Here is a 16,846-nt window from a genome sequence, read left to right as displayed (position 1 = left end):
TAATGCATATATATATATATAGTAGAATCTTTATAAAATAATACTCTTTAAATTAATATTCGTTATAAATTAATAATTTTTGCTGGTCCCGAGTTAGGCCGGTGTAAAAGATGACACAATTTGATAAAATAATAAGATAATACTTTTTTTTTGAAATTCTATGTAAAAATATGGTACCATAAATATTATAAATTAATAATGATATAAACCAAATATATATATATATATATATCTAAAAAAATTTAGTGAAATATGATTCTATTGTTGTTTGCTTATTCTTGAATTTGCATTTTTATTGGAACTCATCTATAACTTTTCTCATTGCATCAAAAACTTTTTGTGTTGTTTTCTTAATCTGCGTCCAAAAATTATGGTGCGTCCTAGACGTGATAGTTGTATCTTTACGTATAATTGGTTCTAAAGATACTGCAATCTCTTCTTGGACTTCATCATGAAGGATAGTGACAACACTTTCTTATAAACTCTAAATCTCTAAACATTTATCATTTTCACGTGAATAATCTAGTAAACTATTGATATTCATCATTTTACGATATTTGAAATTATAAATTAAGAAAAAATTTTAAAGGTGTAAATTATAACAAAAGTATCTTATTTTTAATAAAAAAAGTTCAAAACTATGAAAATGAAAAAAATATCTTCATAAATTAATATTTTATTAATCTTTCGGTAAGTTAATATTTTATTAATTTATCGATAAATTAAAACCTCTATAAATTAATAAAATTAGGTGGTCCCAACCTTATTAATTTATAAAGATTTTACTGTATATATATAAACTAATTTTCTGGTGATTAATGAAATCAGAAAGTAATAGGTTTATCATTTATGTGTGTTTGACTTCATTAGTTCATTACATTAGACAAAGTTTGTTATATTGTCTCCATTGCAGGATCGACGACTTCCTCGTCCTCGCTTCTGGCCGGCTATTTTGCTTGTATAAGCTTTCCGTTCTAATGTATTTGTTTGTTTGCATTTTGTACAGAAAAAACTGAAAATTGGTATAAAATTTAACCTTTTACCAAAAAAAATAAAAAAGTTTGTTATATTGCATTTTTATGAAGCAAAGCGACCATGCACGTTGACTCTTTTATAATAGTATCGTTCTTCGTCTACCACACAATTACATGATACATTCCCCCTTCTCTAATTTTATTTATTTATTTTTTGAAAAATATATAATTAGCTCCGAGACATGCAATTTTTCTATTTCTTCACGTCTCCTCTTGACTAAATTAGTCCTTTTGGGTGGCTAATTAGTCCTTTTGGGTGGCTTGGGTGGCTTGAGATTACGACGCACTTTATCCCCTTCACGTACGTTCCAAAATTATATAATTAGTTTGAAGTTTTCTGAATTTGTTTTGTTGATTTAAGCTACGTGAATCCCCACTCGGTCGTACGAGTTTCAAAAGCTTAACGTAAGTTCGAATGTTTGAAAGTAATTAAGTAAAGTCATTATCTTACCCTTCTCCCTAAGCATTTCCTATCTTTTAAGAAAACAGAACATGCGTTTGTTTTTAACTTTAAGATTCACAAAGAATTAACTTACAACAAAACTTGTGTTCTGTTTCTTTACAAACTCTTTACAAGAAGTCAATAGATTCCCCAAAATTGAATCCGAAGACTCACTTCTCGAACCCAAGCGTCTGTTCACATCGTCCATTAACCTCAAAACTGAATCTTGCTCAAACCGGGACAAGACCCTGGACCATGCTGAAGTTGAAAATGCACGTAACTCTGTCTCCTCAATTTTGCCACTAAGGTCAGCAAGAGATGATATAGCCGACATATGATCGCCTTTCTCGAGTTTCCTAAGGAATCTTTCTTTAATTAGAGGTGATGGCGGGATTCTTTTACTTCGTCTCATGTGTTCCCATGTTGCTTCCATCACTTCCTCCTGATCACAAACAGACACACAGGTGAGAGGTTGATCAGACAAGATGATAACATAAGTCAAAATGTTTCAACTTGTCTCATAAAGGTTTGTTTTTTTTTTACCTTTCCTGCTCTGCTCGCTTCAAGTACAATTCTGAGATGGCGTTTCGCATTGAAATGGTATCCGTGACGCAACATCTCCCGATATGCATAACCGAAATCATCCCACTTCTGTTGTTCAGCACAAGCGTCTAGCATCGTGTTGAATGTGTACGTGTCTGGCAGTACTCTTGATTCGAAATCAGAGCTGCTTTGTATATGATTTCCATCTTCTGACATCTTCTGGAAAAGTTTTCTCGCTTCTTCAAACAACCCGCCTTGTAGATAACCTTTAAGCATTATGTTGCAAGTGACCAGGTTTGGGCTGCAGACCTTCTTCATGTGATCGTAGATGTAAGCTGCATCCTTGACGTTTCCTGAGTCGATGCATGCTTGGATCAGGCCAGTGTAAGTCACCACGAGAGGTTTATTTGCAACTCTACATATCTTATTCAGCTGACATTGGATTGGTATGATCAATATCAGCCTTTTAAATATCAAATTGTCAATGAGCTTAATTAAGCACTACTGGATTTACAAAAATTTACCATATCGAGCCCTTCACTACACCTTCCTGCGCTACAAAGACATCGAGCAAGGTCGTAGTAAAGAGCAGCTGATCCAACAATACCACGGCTTTCCATATCCTCAACCGTATGTATGGCCTCATCGGTTTTACCTTCTTTCCATAGAGTATTAACAAGAACTGATCACAGGTACAAATGGTCACTCTTAGGGAATTCAAATACTAATAATCTAAAGGAAAAGAACATTGATGTTACAAAAATACCTCTATATGCTAGAGCATTAGGGATAGAAGATTTCTGCATCTTCCTGAAGAATTCATGAACTAAATTGTACTTCTCACATGCTAACATCACCTGCTTAGACAATAATACAAATCCACAACTCAATAGTGTTGATATGCAATATTGATTGTTATGAGACGAAGAGATATTTTCACCTCCATGACGAGGCCATAGGTTACAGGAGAAGGTTTTTGCCCTCGTTGCTTCAACTGTTGCAAGACCCAGAATGCTCCTTCCCATTGCTTTCGTTGAACACATGCATTGAGCACCTGTGGTTAGATGTCCAGCATTCACATCAGTCGGGTGACTTTATGTTTCTGAGAAAAAGTGTAGGCTATATATATATATTATAAAAATTACTAACCGCATTATAAACAACAACGTCTGGTTCAAGCCGAGGATCCCATTTTTCAAGTGTTGTTGGCTTGAACTTCTTTTTAGGTGGAGATCTCATTACGTCAATAACATGGAAGAGTTCCTTGATATGCCCAGCTTGTCCAAGTGTGACTGCAATTGAACGGTATGCTACCATATCCGGATATGATGAAATTTGTAACTGGCAAAGAAAGCAAAAAGATTAACTCAGACTAAATCAAAAGCAAGAAAAACACATACAAGCATGGCACAAGGGTTATTATACCAGCATAGCGTGGAATACATTGAGAGCTTCCACAGGCCTTCTTGATTTACCAAGAACGTTTAGTGCAGTTGTATAGACGATTCTGAATCAGAAATGGTAATATTTTTTTGTCAGTTTTACGTCTTTGAAAAAAGATTCTGAACTTCTACATGTGAAATCAAATGGGCTACCAATGCAATATATCCACAGCTCACATTTAGAATAGCCAGTAAAATACTTACCTTAGCTTGTTCGATTTGTAACGGTCTTGCCTTTGAATCCACTCGATGACTTGAAGAACTCGTCTCCAGTTTCCTAGTTTCCCTAGAAAGTGGATCAGTCTCATTACAGTGAAATCCGTATATCTGATTTTTGCACTCCGGATCGCCTTGGAAAACAGCCACTCAGGCATATTGATGTCTGCACCATTCAACCTAGCGAAATAAACTTCCTTAACATAAAGTTCAGCTGAATGTGATAATTGCATGAGAAATGTACTAATCTCACTCCCTAATTTCATGTACAGTAGCACATAACCAACTGAAAATTCATTATGTACCTCCTACGTTTTATCTTCTATGTACTCTAAGAAGTTGAACTAAATCTAGATAATAGCATAAAGACATACACTTTTGCTAACTTCTCGATTCTGTCTTCCATTTCGACTCGTGAAGTAGCTGGCTTGTCCACTATGTCACTGGACTCATCGGAAAACTTAAAGGCAGGAGTTTCATTGGCAAACAAGCTATCATCATCATTATCTCTTTTAGCACCAATGCTCCTGGTTCTACTCAATTTGCTACTTCTCAATTCATGCCTCTCGTTGGCTAATCTCTCAATTCGCCTTTCTTCAGCAAAGAGATCCAATCCATCTCCTTTGGATGTATCATGAGAACGCTGATACCTCACCATCTCCTGCTTTGGATTCTGTCTCCTGAAACTCTCACCTTCTGACACAGTCACTAAAGATTCACGACTCCTAGTCCATCTTGCATCTTTGGCTATTCTCTGAACTGTCCTTTCTTCAACAACAAGATCCAATTCACCAACTTTAGACCCTCTCTCAATCTCTCTAGATGTACCAGAGGAACGGTGATACTCCTGCTTAGAGGACCTTCTGTTAAAGCTCTCATCTTCTTGCGCAGACACTGAAGATTCACCACTCTTACTCCATCTTACATCTTTCGCTATTCTTTGAACTCTCTTTTGTTCAACAACAAGATCCAATTCATCAACTCTAGAACCTCTCTCAATCCCTCTTGATGTACCAGAGGAATGGTGATACTCCTGCTTCGAGTACCTTCTCCTAAAGTTCTCATCTTGTGGCACAGTCAATGAAGATTCACCACTCTTACTCCATCCTACATCTTTGGCTATTCTCTGAACTCTCCTTTCTTCAACAACAAGATCCAATTCACCAACTTTAGAACCTCTCTCAATCCCTCTAGATGTATCAGAGGAACGGTGATACTCCTGCTTTGTGTACCTACTCCTAAAGCCATCATCTTCTGTCACAGTTACTGAAGATTCACAACTCTTACTCCATTTCACATCTTTAATTACTCTATGAATTCCACTTTCTTCACTCCTATTAAAACCTCTCTCATTACGTATATCACTTACCATCTCCTGCCTCAAGTATCTCATCCTGGAACTCTCATCCTTCAGCTCCCCACTCTTACTCCTCACACCTTTCACATCCGAATCAAATCTATCACACCTTCCCACCTCCACCATCGTCATCCTCAACTTTTAATCTGTCCAATTTCTTCCTCTTCCTCGCTGTTTTAACCGATTCCATTACTTGCAGGTACTGATCAAAACTGGGTTTGAATTCAAAACCTGCCTCCTTCGTGTTCAAGTTCAAGCAGAACATTACCTTAGTCTTCGATTTCAGACGAACGACTCGTCGGCAATTATAGTAGTACGGCTGAGGAAACATCGGTTTCGAGAAAAAATTCCGACTTATATCTAAAAACGAAGCCTTTACCAAAGCATTCGTCGAAACCATCACCGCCATTTTAGAGATTCTCCACTAAAGCTCTACTGATTTTTTCTGTAACTCAAGTTCGAAATCATCAGAGGCAATCGTGTCGTTGAACCCTTATCGGCTATCGTCAACGTCCGACGTGGATGGACAAATAAAAACTACGTAACGTTTCTATATACTCAAAATTAACGCCACGTAGTTTTATTTTTAAGGAAACGGGGTGATGTCTAATAGACATTGTGTTCAATCTTTTTGTATATACAGTATAAACTTCTATAAATTAATACTCGATAAATTAGTAGTCTCTATAAATTAATATATTTCTTCAGTCCTAACTTGGGATTGTTGTAATTTTGAATACAATTCGATAATATAATAAGATAATAATACTTTTTTTAAATCATGTGTAAATATATGGTCTCATCAATAGTATAAATTAATAATTATATAAAATTATCTAAATATATGTATATATATACATATAAATTTTTATTAGAGTTCATTTTTATTTATTTGATGTATAAACATCTTTGATCAATATCTTCAAAACATGATAATTGTTATTTTCTTTGTAATTGATTTTATAAAAATATCATTTATAGTAATTAAATCTTATTTTAAATTCTTTTTTATCAAATTAGGAAGTCTCTCTATCGATAAACTAAAACCTCTATAAATTAATAGATTTTCATGGTCCCGATATTATTAATTTATAGAGGTTTTACTGTACTATAGTTTTGTATCATAGGGGGGAAAGTACAGTGTGAGAAACATTTAGATCGGTTTGCTTTGGTGACAATCCGTTTTATTTTCTAAGACGGTTATGAGAAACAGAAGAAAAATTCAAATTGAAGGACCAACTAAACATATAATTGAGACTCAATCTATACGAATAAAAGACTCAAACTACAACTCATCTCATAAGAGGATCAAATCGACACAAGGTTTTAAGATTTAGAAGGATACCAACAAACAACAAATCAAGTTCAGAGTTTCAAATGAAAAAACATGCATGCTGTTCTTAGAAGCCAATCACTTGGACTTTGGCACCTTAGGTGCTCGCACCTTAGGCTCTAGCACTAGCACCTTAGGAGGGTTTAACAAGTTACGAGATGATGATTTATTAGACTCTTCAAGTGACCATTGGCTTAGAAGTCAATCACTTGGACTTTGGCACCTTAGGTGCTCGCACCTTAGGCTCTAGCACTAGCACCTTAGGAGGGTTTAGCAAAATACGAGACGATGATTTATTAGACTCTTCAAGTGGTAGATATAATTTCCACAGAACTTCACCTATTTAATTAATTGTAAATGAAGCACTATGTTCATGCCATTTTTAAATGTAGATGATTCAGAAAATTATGATGAACAAGTTTTCGACTGTAGTAGTCAAGAAAAATGGTTGACATACAAATTTATTATATAAGCAAACAGAATTTATAATCACAAACAGCTATTAATAACATAACAACAACAAAAATTATTACAAATTTACATCAAATAAAAAAGTTCAGTGCGGTCTACCGCGGGTTAGTACCTAGTTGTCTTTTAATGGGCTTAATCTTTTTGTATATCCATATACTATAGTTTTGTATCATATCATGGTAAAATGTTATGTTCTTAATGTATACGTTAAAAGTTTCATACTTTATTTATGTTCACTGCCATAGCCAGCCCATTCATAAAGCAGCCAAAACATTTGCTTTAGGCCACACAATATAATAAATATTTTAGGAAAAGATTTTAAAATGTTTGGATATGTCAGCTGGTCATGTATTGTGCAATTATATTGAATATCTTGGGTTTGAATCTCTAATCCCTGCAGTTTCTTCATTTTTTCATTTTTCTTTTACATTTTTTTTTGTTTCTTTCTATTTTGCTGGAGTAGTTGAATTTCTTCTATTAATTTGTTATTTTTTGGTTTAATTCCCTTTTTAACAATAAAATCTCAAAATACTTGATTTAGTTTGGCTACTATATATTATAATATTTAATAAAGTATTTGATTTAACTTGGCTATTAGATTGTATTACACTGTTAAAGTATTTAATAAAATTTTAAATGTTTTTCACTATATTTAAGTATTTTAGTAAAAAAAAGTTATTAGTTTTTATATGAAAAATCAAATTAGTGAAATATGCTTTAGGCCACCAAAATTCAAGGATCGGCCCTGCTCATTGCTTAATTCAACTGTTCTTGTCTTTCAACCATCTTTGTGTTTTCCATTACAAGGGTGAAGGATCCAATGCTAGTGAACGAAAGCAATTATATACCATAAAAGAAGTGACTTTTTAGGTGTTGATATGAGTTGAAAACCAAAGCAGAAGATGATGGTGAATTAGTGACTATAGAATCCATTATGTTCTTGCTAAGAAAAGGGGTTCCAACGGTTAAAACAATGATGTAAAGGGAGTTTAATGAGTCATGACTCGTGTTAATTAAAAGGTTAAAAAGTATAAGTTGGACCTACTTCTTTTGATGAGGTGAAAATCATTGCTCTATAGCTTTTAATCCTCATCTCATGTGTGTGTTTCTAGAATATAAAGCTCACACAGCTTATTCTCGATCGTTGTCGCAGATAATTAAGACAAAAGTCACAATACTTAAATCTTTGTTTATATTTGTTCATATGCTGCCGACTGCCGAGGGATAAATAGATTTTGGTCTTAATCGTTCTAGATAAATCCGTTACGGTGCCATTGGCTTTGGTGTAGTGGCCGAAAATGGTCAAAGAAGGGTCACGGATGCTTTGTTAAGGAGAAAACAAAAGCGACTTCTCATAGAATATCTTACCGTTGGAAAATACAACAAAACGTCACCTAAAAGATAAAAGACAAACCAAAGAATTTTGAAGTACCAAAAGACTCAAACTTTTTAGATATGAACACTTTCACTTGTTTTATAACCCATTAAGCAGGACATCAAAACGCAACCTTTTGATTAATGGTAGTACAATTGTGCAAATCAACAAGAAGTGGGGTTTTGGAATTTGTTTTTTTTCTGGTACTTATGTGTATGTGTGCCAAATAAATGAATATATCTATAATTGTTTCATATAAAAACACTTGAGAATGATGAATATTGAAGGGGTGCTATACAGATGCATTATAAAGCATAAACACACTTGGAAACAATAAGAAACTACAAGTGAGAAGTTAAATTAAAAGTCTTCCACCGATCTTTGCAGTTTGCATTAATAATAAAAACATTCAGAAACCGAGAACCGCTTTTTTCTTCTTTCTTCCAGCCTAAAGTACTCTGAGACCATTGTACTCTCTAAAACCCTCTTCTTAACTCTCTCTCTCTCTCTCTCTCTCTCTCTTTCTCTCTCTTCTTCCTTCTTTGCTTCTTCTGAGATACGCTTCTGCTACTCTACTATACTCCCATGGAGCTCTAATGGGTCTCTGCAATTTCCACTTTTTCCCACTTTTCTTCTGAGAATTTCAGCTCAAGAGTAATGGATGAGTCTTATCTAGTGCGTTTCGTGTTTCTGCTCTGTTTGGTTTCGTCCTCCGTGTTCTGTCTGGATGACTCTGACCAAAACGCAACCGCTTCTTCTGCTGTTTACATTGTCACTCTCAAGGACCGTCCATCTGTTCATTTCCCCGGCAGAGAATCGACGAGTAGCTCCAAACAAAGCCTTACCGCTTGTTCTTCATCCCAAAATTACAGAACATTGTATGTAAAAAAAAAGTTACCTTTCTCTTCAAAGTTTCAATTTTTATCAAAATTTCGTGGAATCGCTTGATTTTTTTTGCGGGAGGGTTTGGTCTTTTTTGTTTTTTTTTTACTAATCTTCATAGTCCGACATATGTTGAAAATTCGTCAATTTTGGGTCCCAGATTACTTGTCTCTTTATGTCTTTGGTCTTTTTCCTGAAAGTCTCAAACGGATATAAAGGCATGCTTGTTGAATTTGTGCTCCAAGTTGAAACCTTTATGCTCTAATTGATGATCCTAATCTCTTTGTTTATACATATAGGAACCGAAGTGCTTCTATTATTAGAGTTCATGATTCGTTGTTGAGAAAAGTATTGAGAAATGAGAATTATCTTAAGCTGTACAGTTACCACTATCTCATTAATGGGTTTTCAGCTGTTCTTACCCAAAAACAGGTACTCACATTGTCTTACAAACAGTATATGAATGTCTAAATGTTCATTGTTTTGAGCTCATGAGTTTCCAAACCGGGTTCTTTTCTTCTTTAGGCGGATAGACTTGCGGCTAGGGAAGAAGTGGACAATGTGGTTTTGGATTTTTCGGTTGAGAAAGCAACTACTCATACACCACAGTTCTTAGGTTTGCCTCGTGGAGCTTGGCTTCGTGATGGAGGTTATGAGTATGCAGGGGAAGGAGTAGTTATAGGGTTTATTGATACTGGAATTGATCCCACTCATCCTAGTTTTAGTGACAAAATCCTGGGGCATACATATACGGTTCCTCCTCGGTTTACTGGCGTCTGTGAAGTTACCAGTGGTTTCCCTCCCGGTTCTTGCAATAGGAAACTCATTGGAGCACGCCATTTCGCTGAGTCTGCTCTCAGTAGAGGTGTCTTGAATTCAACTCAGGACGATGCTTCACCATTTGATGGTGAAGGACATGGCACGTAAGTGTATATAAACCACTCAAATGCTAATTAACTACTAAATGGTTAAGTCTGATATTGGTTGATTTGTTCAGGCACACAGCTTCTGTTGCAGCTGGTAATCATGGGATCCCGGTGGTAGTTGCCGGTCATCACCTTGGGAATGCCAGTGGGATGGCTCCTCGTGCTCAGTAAGTCGATACCACAAAATGATATTCACTTTGGAGACAACTCGTTGAAAATTGAAGTCTTGTCTTTTCTTGTTTAGTATTGCTGTCTACAAGGCATTGTATAAGAGGTTTGGAGGATTTGCTGCAGATATCATTGCAGCCATAGATCAGGTAACTAAACTAAATATGGTACCTTTGTAAGACAAACTTTGATAAGGCGTTTTTTAGATATATTTGACATGGTTATGGATGTTTTCTTTTTGCAGGCCGCTCAAGATGGAGTTGACATAATAAACCTATCAATCACACCAAATAGACGTCCTCCTGGTATTGCTACATTCTTCAACCCGATCGATATGGCATTGTTTTCAGCTGTGAAAGCTGGGATCTTTGTAGTGCAAGCAGCTGGAAACACAGGACCAGCTCCTAAGACCATGTCTTCCTTCAGTCCATGGATCTTTACAGTAGGAGCTACATCTCATGATAGAGTATATACTAACTCGATAATCCTTGGAAATAATGTCACTGTTCCTGGAGTTGGACTCGCATGTAAGCCAATCCATCGTTGTTTATAGCTTTGCTTCTTCTTTCTTGATATCCTCCTCGACTTGACCTTACCGTTTCTCATGTTATTATTAGCTGGTACAAGAACAATGCACAAACTTATATTAGCTACACATGCGCTTAGCAATGGTACAACTGTTATGGATGCTATATATGTTGGGGAATGCCAAGATTCAAGTAGCTTCGATCAGAAGCTGGTGCAGGGAAAGATCCTCGTCTGCAGTTATACTGTCCGATTCATATTAGGTGTCTCAACCATTAAACAAGCCTTAATAACAGCTAAGAACTTAACAGCAGCAGGCCTTGTCTTCTATATAGATCCTTCCGCCGCTGGTTTTCAGATGACTTCAACTCCAATGGATATCCCGGGAATTCTAATCTCCTCTCCTCAAGATTCTCAGGTATAATCAAAATCTTTAACTGCGAAGTAGTCTATTACACTCTGAACAGGATTGTAACTTACTTCTTCCTATTGTCTACATGCAGGCTTTACTACGGTACTACAATTCTTCTCTGGTGAGGGAAAATGGTTCAGGCAAAATTGTTGGATCTGCGTCAGCTGCGAGAATTGTTGGTGGCATGAAGCCTACCTATGGCATTACAGCTCCTAAGGTCATGTACTTCTCTGCTAGGGGACCTGACCCAGAAGATGATTCTTTCGTTGATGCTGATATAATGAAACCCAATATAGTAGCTCCCGGAAACGCTATATGGGGCGCTTGGAGTCCTCTCGGCATTGGTACAACTGATTTCCAAGGTACACATATTCTCATTTCTCCTTATAACATTTCCCATTCTGTGTTTCTACTAGTCTTTTTGAGCTCTTATATTGGCAATATCTAGGTGAGCGTTTCGCTATGGAATCAGGGACAAGCATGTCTGCTCCTCATGTAACAGGTATTGCGGCGCTCATCAAGCAGAAGTTCCCACATTTCACTCCTGCAGCCATTGCATCCGCACTTTCAACAACAGCTTCTCTATCAGACAGAAAGGGTCAGCATATAATGGCACAACGCATTGTCTTAAACCCTGACATTAGTCAGTCCCCTGCAACACCTTTTGATATGGGTAGCGGATTCGTCAATGCAACTGCAGCTCTTGACCCTGGTTTGATTTTCGACATAGGTAAATGCTTTCTTTAACCCCCAATGCTCAGTTTTTTTTTTTGCTTTACCTTGAGCATATAGAAAAGGAGTGACGTTTTCACATAATAAGTTTTAAACAAACTCAATTAAATAATATGAGATCAACAACTGATATGAAGTGTTGCTGCAAATGTAGGTTACAATGAATACATGAAGTTTCTTTGTGGCATCAACGGATCATCTCCGGTTGTTCTGAACTACACTGGTGAAAGCTGCTCGGCGTACAACTCCTCCCTCGCAGCCTCTGACCTGAACCTACCTTCAGTCACAATAGCTAAGCTCGTTGGTACTCGAACAGTCCTAAGATGGGTCACTAATATTGCAACCACGGCTACAAACGAAACATATAAAGTCGGTTGGAAGGCACCGGACTCAGTCTCCGTTAAGGTCTCACCTGCCAAGTTTACAATCGGAAACGGGCAGACACGGGTCTTGACTGTTGTCCTTGGAGCGATGAAGAATGTTTCAATGGCGAGTTTTGGGAGAATTGGCCTGTTTGGAGATAGAGGTCATGTTGTTAACATTCCGGTTGCAGTCATCTACAAGATTGCTGTCTGAAAAATAGGTTGTTATATGCAGAGTTTTTTTTTTTTTTTAGTGTGATGATGAAACAAACTTGAAAGAGTTGATATTGTTTTGGAGATTAGTTAATGTATGTTTTTGTGCATTGCTTAAAAAGCGTTAGAGAGATTTTGTAGTTTGTAAATGTGTTTGGAATGATGAAGTTTGTTGAATTAAATCTAATCCACTCTTTTGATTCTTGTTTCTCCGATTTGACTTTGATCGTTATGGGTTAGTACCAAGATCGAGTCCTAGACAGGCGGACCTTTCTTGTTGAATCTTGAGCTTTGTTTCCGGGAGTAACAAACACTGAATATAAAAGTCAAATACAAATACACGGGGTATTTTCGTCATTAGCTTTAAGTATATAAAGAAGAGTTAAAGGTTATTTCGAGGGTTTAGCGGATCCATCGAACTTGTCTATTTGTTCTTCCTCTGCCTCCTTAGCCCACACAGAGAAGACGTTGGAGAATCACACAAGCTTAACCCTCTAACGTTTTCGAGGGTTCGTATAAATTTTTGAAATTTTGGCGAAATTTGCTATCTTCTGGTACCTGAGGCTGCATAGCTAAAGTGAAGCAGAGCGAGTACAATTGATCATCGTTGTGAGTTGTCTAAACTTTTTTTTTTTATAGTGGAATTTGGTTTTCGATTTCAACACCATGCGTTCGTTTCCTGGCTTAGAAGCAAATTGTTAGGATTCGTTATTCCCCATTTGAAAAAATCTATTTTACTTTTCTACTCTGCGTATTGTGATGGATTGTTATGTTCATCATTAGTAGATAATGGGAGCACAAGCAGTTCTGAGTGTTCCTTTCTGCTCAAATCCTGTGGAAAACACTGAATATAGTGACACACAGTTGGTGCATGCCGTTAGAAAAGCGCTTGCATCTGTCCAAAATGTGAGTATTGCAGATCTTCCAAGCACACAAAAGTATATATATGCGTGTTTGTGTTCTTTAAAAGTGTTTTCTTTTCTCAAAATTCAGGGGGATACCGACCATTATACTCAGCTTATTGGAATGATGTACCCTAAATATTCTGATTTCGATGCAGTGGTGCAGCTTGAGGTGTGTTCCTTTTCCCTCCCTCATTATGACAATCAATTCTTGTTTTGAGTTTGTCGTTGCTAAAAATATCTTCGTTTTGCAGACACTCTTGAAAGTTCTATCAGGATCTGTTGCTTGCATAGATGTAGTTCATCATAGAGATCTTCTTTCTACTGTAAGTTCCTTTTTTTGCATGAGCTTATAGTTGAATCCATATAATTTTAATCGTTGTTTGATACAGATCCTCTGAATTTAATCCCATTTATTGTGATTAGATTTTTACAATGAGCTTGTGGAATCATAGACCTAACGTTATGGATGCATTGGTGGACCTAATCATATCACTGGTACACAGCTCAGCAGCTACCCTTCATTTCAATGAATATATATATATAATCTAGTTGAAGAGATTAACATTTTGTGCTTTTGTTGTTTCCCATCATTAGGCCGTTACTAGTGGGAAATATCTGGACCTTTGTTTGAATATGCTCGTAAGTAATTTCATTCCACCTCCTTCTGTGACGGATGAAAAGAAGGAGGAAGTTCATTTGCGGGTGCATGAAGCCCTTCACAAGATTTCTTATCTAATTCCTCTTGCTCCCTCGAAATTAGCGCCTATACTTGCGCAGAGAATGCCTAAAATTCACATTAAGGACTCTGTAAGCTCTTTTGTTTTGGGTTAAAATATAGACAATGTAACAGTGAGTTTATATCGTCGGTTAAAATTGAGAAATATCTTATTTTCTTGTAGTTTATAGTGACATTGACATATGTGGATAACCTGTTGAAGTTGGAGAATAGCCCACTCGGAAAAGTTGTTGGCAGCATGATTTTTATGGTGGTGATGGAGAGGTTGCGAGATTTGGATGTAAGTAGATGTAAATTTGTCTATACAAATGTAGGCAGTAAGTTAAGTGAGTGAATGATATGCTAAAGCATCTTTGTAGTTGGAAATTGGATCGGATGATATTCTCCAAGATGACTCTAATAGAGGCATGTTTGATATGGAACTTGAATATGCAGTTGAAAGCACTATGAATGAAGGAGACGAGGTATTTTTTGCTATCTATGCAGAGTTGCTAGATTACAAGATGCCATTTTTTTAACTGTGAAATGTTGGACATGACCTCTGCTTTCCTGGTGAAGCCATCATTTATAAATTTGATACTTTTTTACAGTTTCAACTAGGGGCTTTATATCAATATACTTCACATGGAAATGTAGTCTCTGATCTGTTGGACAAATTGATGGTCCGATCTTTTAAACATCTCAAATTTTGTCAAAACTCTGGTCGGTTGGATGAGGTATGGCACCAAATGGTACTTCATCAACATATTTTTTTCTTTCCTTTGTGGTAGATTAATTAATCCTTTGGTGGTTCTGTTTTTCATTTTGACGTAGGTTTTTGAAATCCTCTTTGAGTCGTTTGAGAACTATATTCTGAACACGTGCAAAACAAAATTTTCACAGGTAGGAATCAAAGCTATCACCTTACATACTATAAAGTTCGTCATTGTAGGCTTTGTAGCACTCTAGTTGATTCTCGGCATTAGACTCACTTTACTTACATCTGCAGTTTCTGATGTTCTATGCGTGCTCGCTAGATCCTGAAAATTGTGGTGTAAAATTTGCCAGTAAGCTGTTGGAGATATATCTCTCCAGCAACACAACTCGACTTAATAGGCGAGTTCATCTTATTCTTTGTGGTAAAGATTACTCTGCATGATAATACTCTTTCTAATCACCACTTGTTTATGCTTTTGTTTTCTCCCTGTACTTTAACAGGATGAGTGCAGTGTCTTATCTAGCTAGCTACTTGTCTCGTGGAAAGTTTTTGCCTCCTTCTTTTGTTGCTAGCATGTTGAAAAGGTACAAAGAGAGATTGTTAAAACCGGAAAAAATATAATTGTTTGATCTGATTCAAGTTTCACTTTGTTGTAACATAGTTTCACTTTTGCTGAAATCCTAGATTGGTGGACGAGTGTGCGGAATATTGCAGAACATGCAACGATGGTATGAAGCCAAAAGCACACCAAGTGTTCTATTCTGGATGTCAGGTATAATTCAAGTTTAAGACCATCTAATGACTTTTTATTCCATAAGAAATCTTCTGTTTTATTATTGACGTCTCTAGTTACTAATCCTTTTTAATATTCTTACCCTTACCAGAAGCTTATCGGCGTTTGGAATCATGTATAACTTAAAGTTGTTACTTTTCTGTGATTGTAGGCAATCTTGTATGTCCTATGTTTCCGTATGAGATCCATCCTGGACATTCCTCGCTTTCAGTCGCTGCTTACACCATTGGAGTCGATTTTATGTCACAAACTAAACCCATTGATGGTGACTAACGCTTAATGATTTTCTTGTCATAGCTCAACTGTTATTTTAAGTGGTCTTAACTCCCATGCATTAAGCTGAACCTTTCGTTTTGTTTGTGAACAGGTGTGCCTTCCGTCTGTAGTTTCCGAGTTCCTTAAACAAGCGAAAACTGGTGGTCTGTTTGTTGTCTCAGAAGCCTTCAATTTCGATGACCTACAGGAGTCTGAACTCTCTCGTGCTTTTGGTGGCTTTGAAAGGCTTGACCCGTGCTTGTTGAAAAAGTCTAGCAGGTTTACTCTCTTTACTCTTAGATATATTTTTCTCTTCCGAAGTAAATGCAAATCAATATGAGAATCTTATACAAGTTTCTTGACTCACTGGATGAATTTGATGCAAATTCTACTGCATATATCTTAATTGCAGTCTTTAAATGACATTAGTTGTCAAACAAATGATAGAATTGAAAAATACTAAAGTCATTGAAAACTATGTTTCTATATGATAAAATGTCTGATGAATCAAAGTAGTTGCATTACATGCATAGGTTTTACTCTCTTTCTCACACGTTTTATCTTGTCAATTCTTGAAGCTTAATCTCCCCGCACTTCAACTTATGGTCAGAGGTGAAAACGACTTATTACGACGATGATGAGGTCGTAGTGAATGAAGATGCAGAGACAGAGACTGCAGAGACTGAGGAGGACTGCGACGATGTCGATGACGTTGAACATGATAAGGAGGAGATGTCTATAACTCCTAAATACTCTTTCATGCGAGAAACAGAGAGGCTCTTAAAGATGCCTTCAAGAATCAGACCATCCACTAGTCCTCCTGAATCCTTCTTAATCTAGTGGAGAGAAGAGGGAATGCAATTTTGCAAATTAGGTTTCTTATTACAATCTCTTATAGTTAATGTGATGTGCTTTTGTAGGAAAATTTTGAATGACATATCTATGAAGTAAAAATTGACTCAAACTAATTCAATCTTTTGATACGGTTACCTAACTTAATTTGGTTTAATTATAAGCTGAAATGGCC

At 36.4% G+C, this 16,846-nt stretch overlaps 2 protein-coding genes and 1 pseudogene across 3 annotated transcripts; 2 read left to right on the top strand and 1 right to left on the bottom strand.

The window, feature by feature from the left end:
• LOC104757445 lies at window positions 1,497-5,507 on the bottom strand (annotated as a pseudogene).
• Window positions 8,533-12,620, top strand: LOC104757444 (subtilisin-like protease SBT2.1). Its single transcript, XM_010480182.2, has 10 exons — window positions 8,533-9,091; window positions 9,395-9,527; window positions 9,621-10,018; window positions 10,093-10,188; window positions 10,266-10,338; window positions 10,434-10,716; window positions 10,807-11,132; window positions 11,218-11,488; window positions 11,575-11,856; window positions 12,013-12,620. Exons 1-10 carry the CDS (start codon window positions 8,871-8,873, stop codon window positions 12,432-12,434), a joined length of 2,505 nt encoding a protein of 834 aa, XP_010478484.1. The 5' UTR covers window positions 8,533-8,870; the 3' UTR covers window positions 12,435-12,620.
• Window positions 12,832-16,815, top strand: LOC104757443 (RNA polymerase I-specific transcription initiation factor rrn3-like). 2 transcript variants are annotated; one of them, XM_010480179.1, is made up of 16 exons: window positions 12,832-13,042; window positions 13,220-13,339; window positions 13,427-13,507; window positions 13,590-13,661; window positions 13,762-13,833; window positions 13,933-14,145; window positions 14,238-14,354; window positions 14,434-14,538; window positions 14,665-14,790; window positions 14,888-14,956; window positions 15,063-15,169; window positions 15,272-15,355; window positions 15,456-15,543; window positions 15,716-15,829; window positions 15,932-16,098; window positions 16,398-16,815. In XM_010480179.1, exons 2-16 carry the CDS (start codon window positions 13,223-13,225, stop codon window positions 16,657-16,659), a joined length of 1,794 nt encoding a protein of 597 aa, XP_010478481.1. In that variant the 5' UTR covers window positions 12,832-13,042; window positions 13,220-13,222; the 3' UTR covers window positions 16,660-16,815. The 2 variants fall into 2 exon arrangements, with proteins under 2 accessions (XP_010478481.1, XP_010478483.1); XM_010480181.2 differs by having other exon boundaries at window positions 12,849-13,042; window positions 13,217-13,339.

The sequence above is a fragment of the Camelina sativa genome, chromosome 17 (genome assembly GCF_000633955.1).
Source record: "Camelina sativa cultivar DH55 chromosome 17, Cs, whole genome shotgun sequence".
Taxonomy (NCBI): Eukaryota; Viridiplantae; Streptophyta; class Magnoliopsida; order Brassicales; family Brassicaceae; genus Camelina; species Camelina sativa.
Note: the sequence above shows the minus strand (reverse complement) of the source record. Positions and strands in the feature narration are given on the sequence as shown.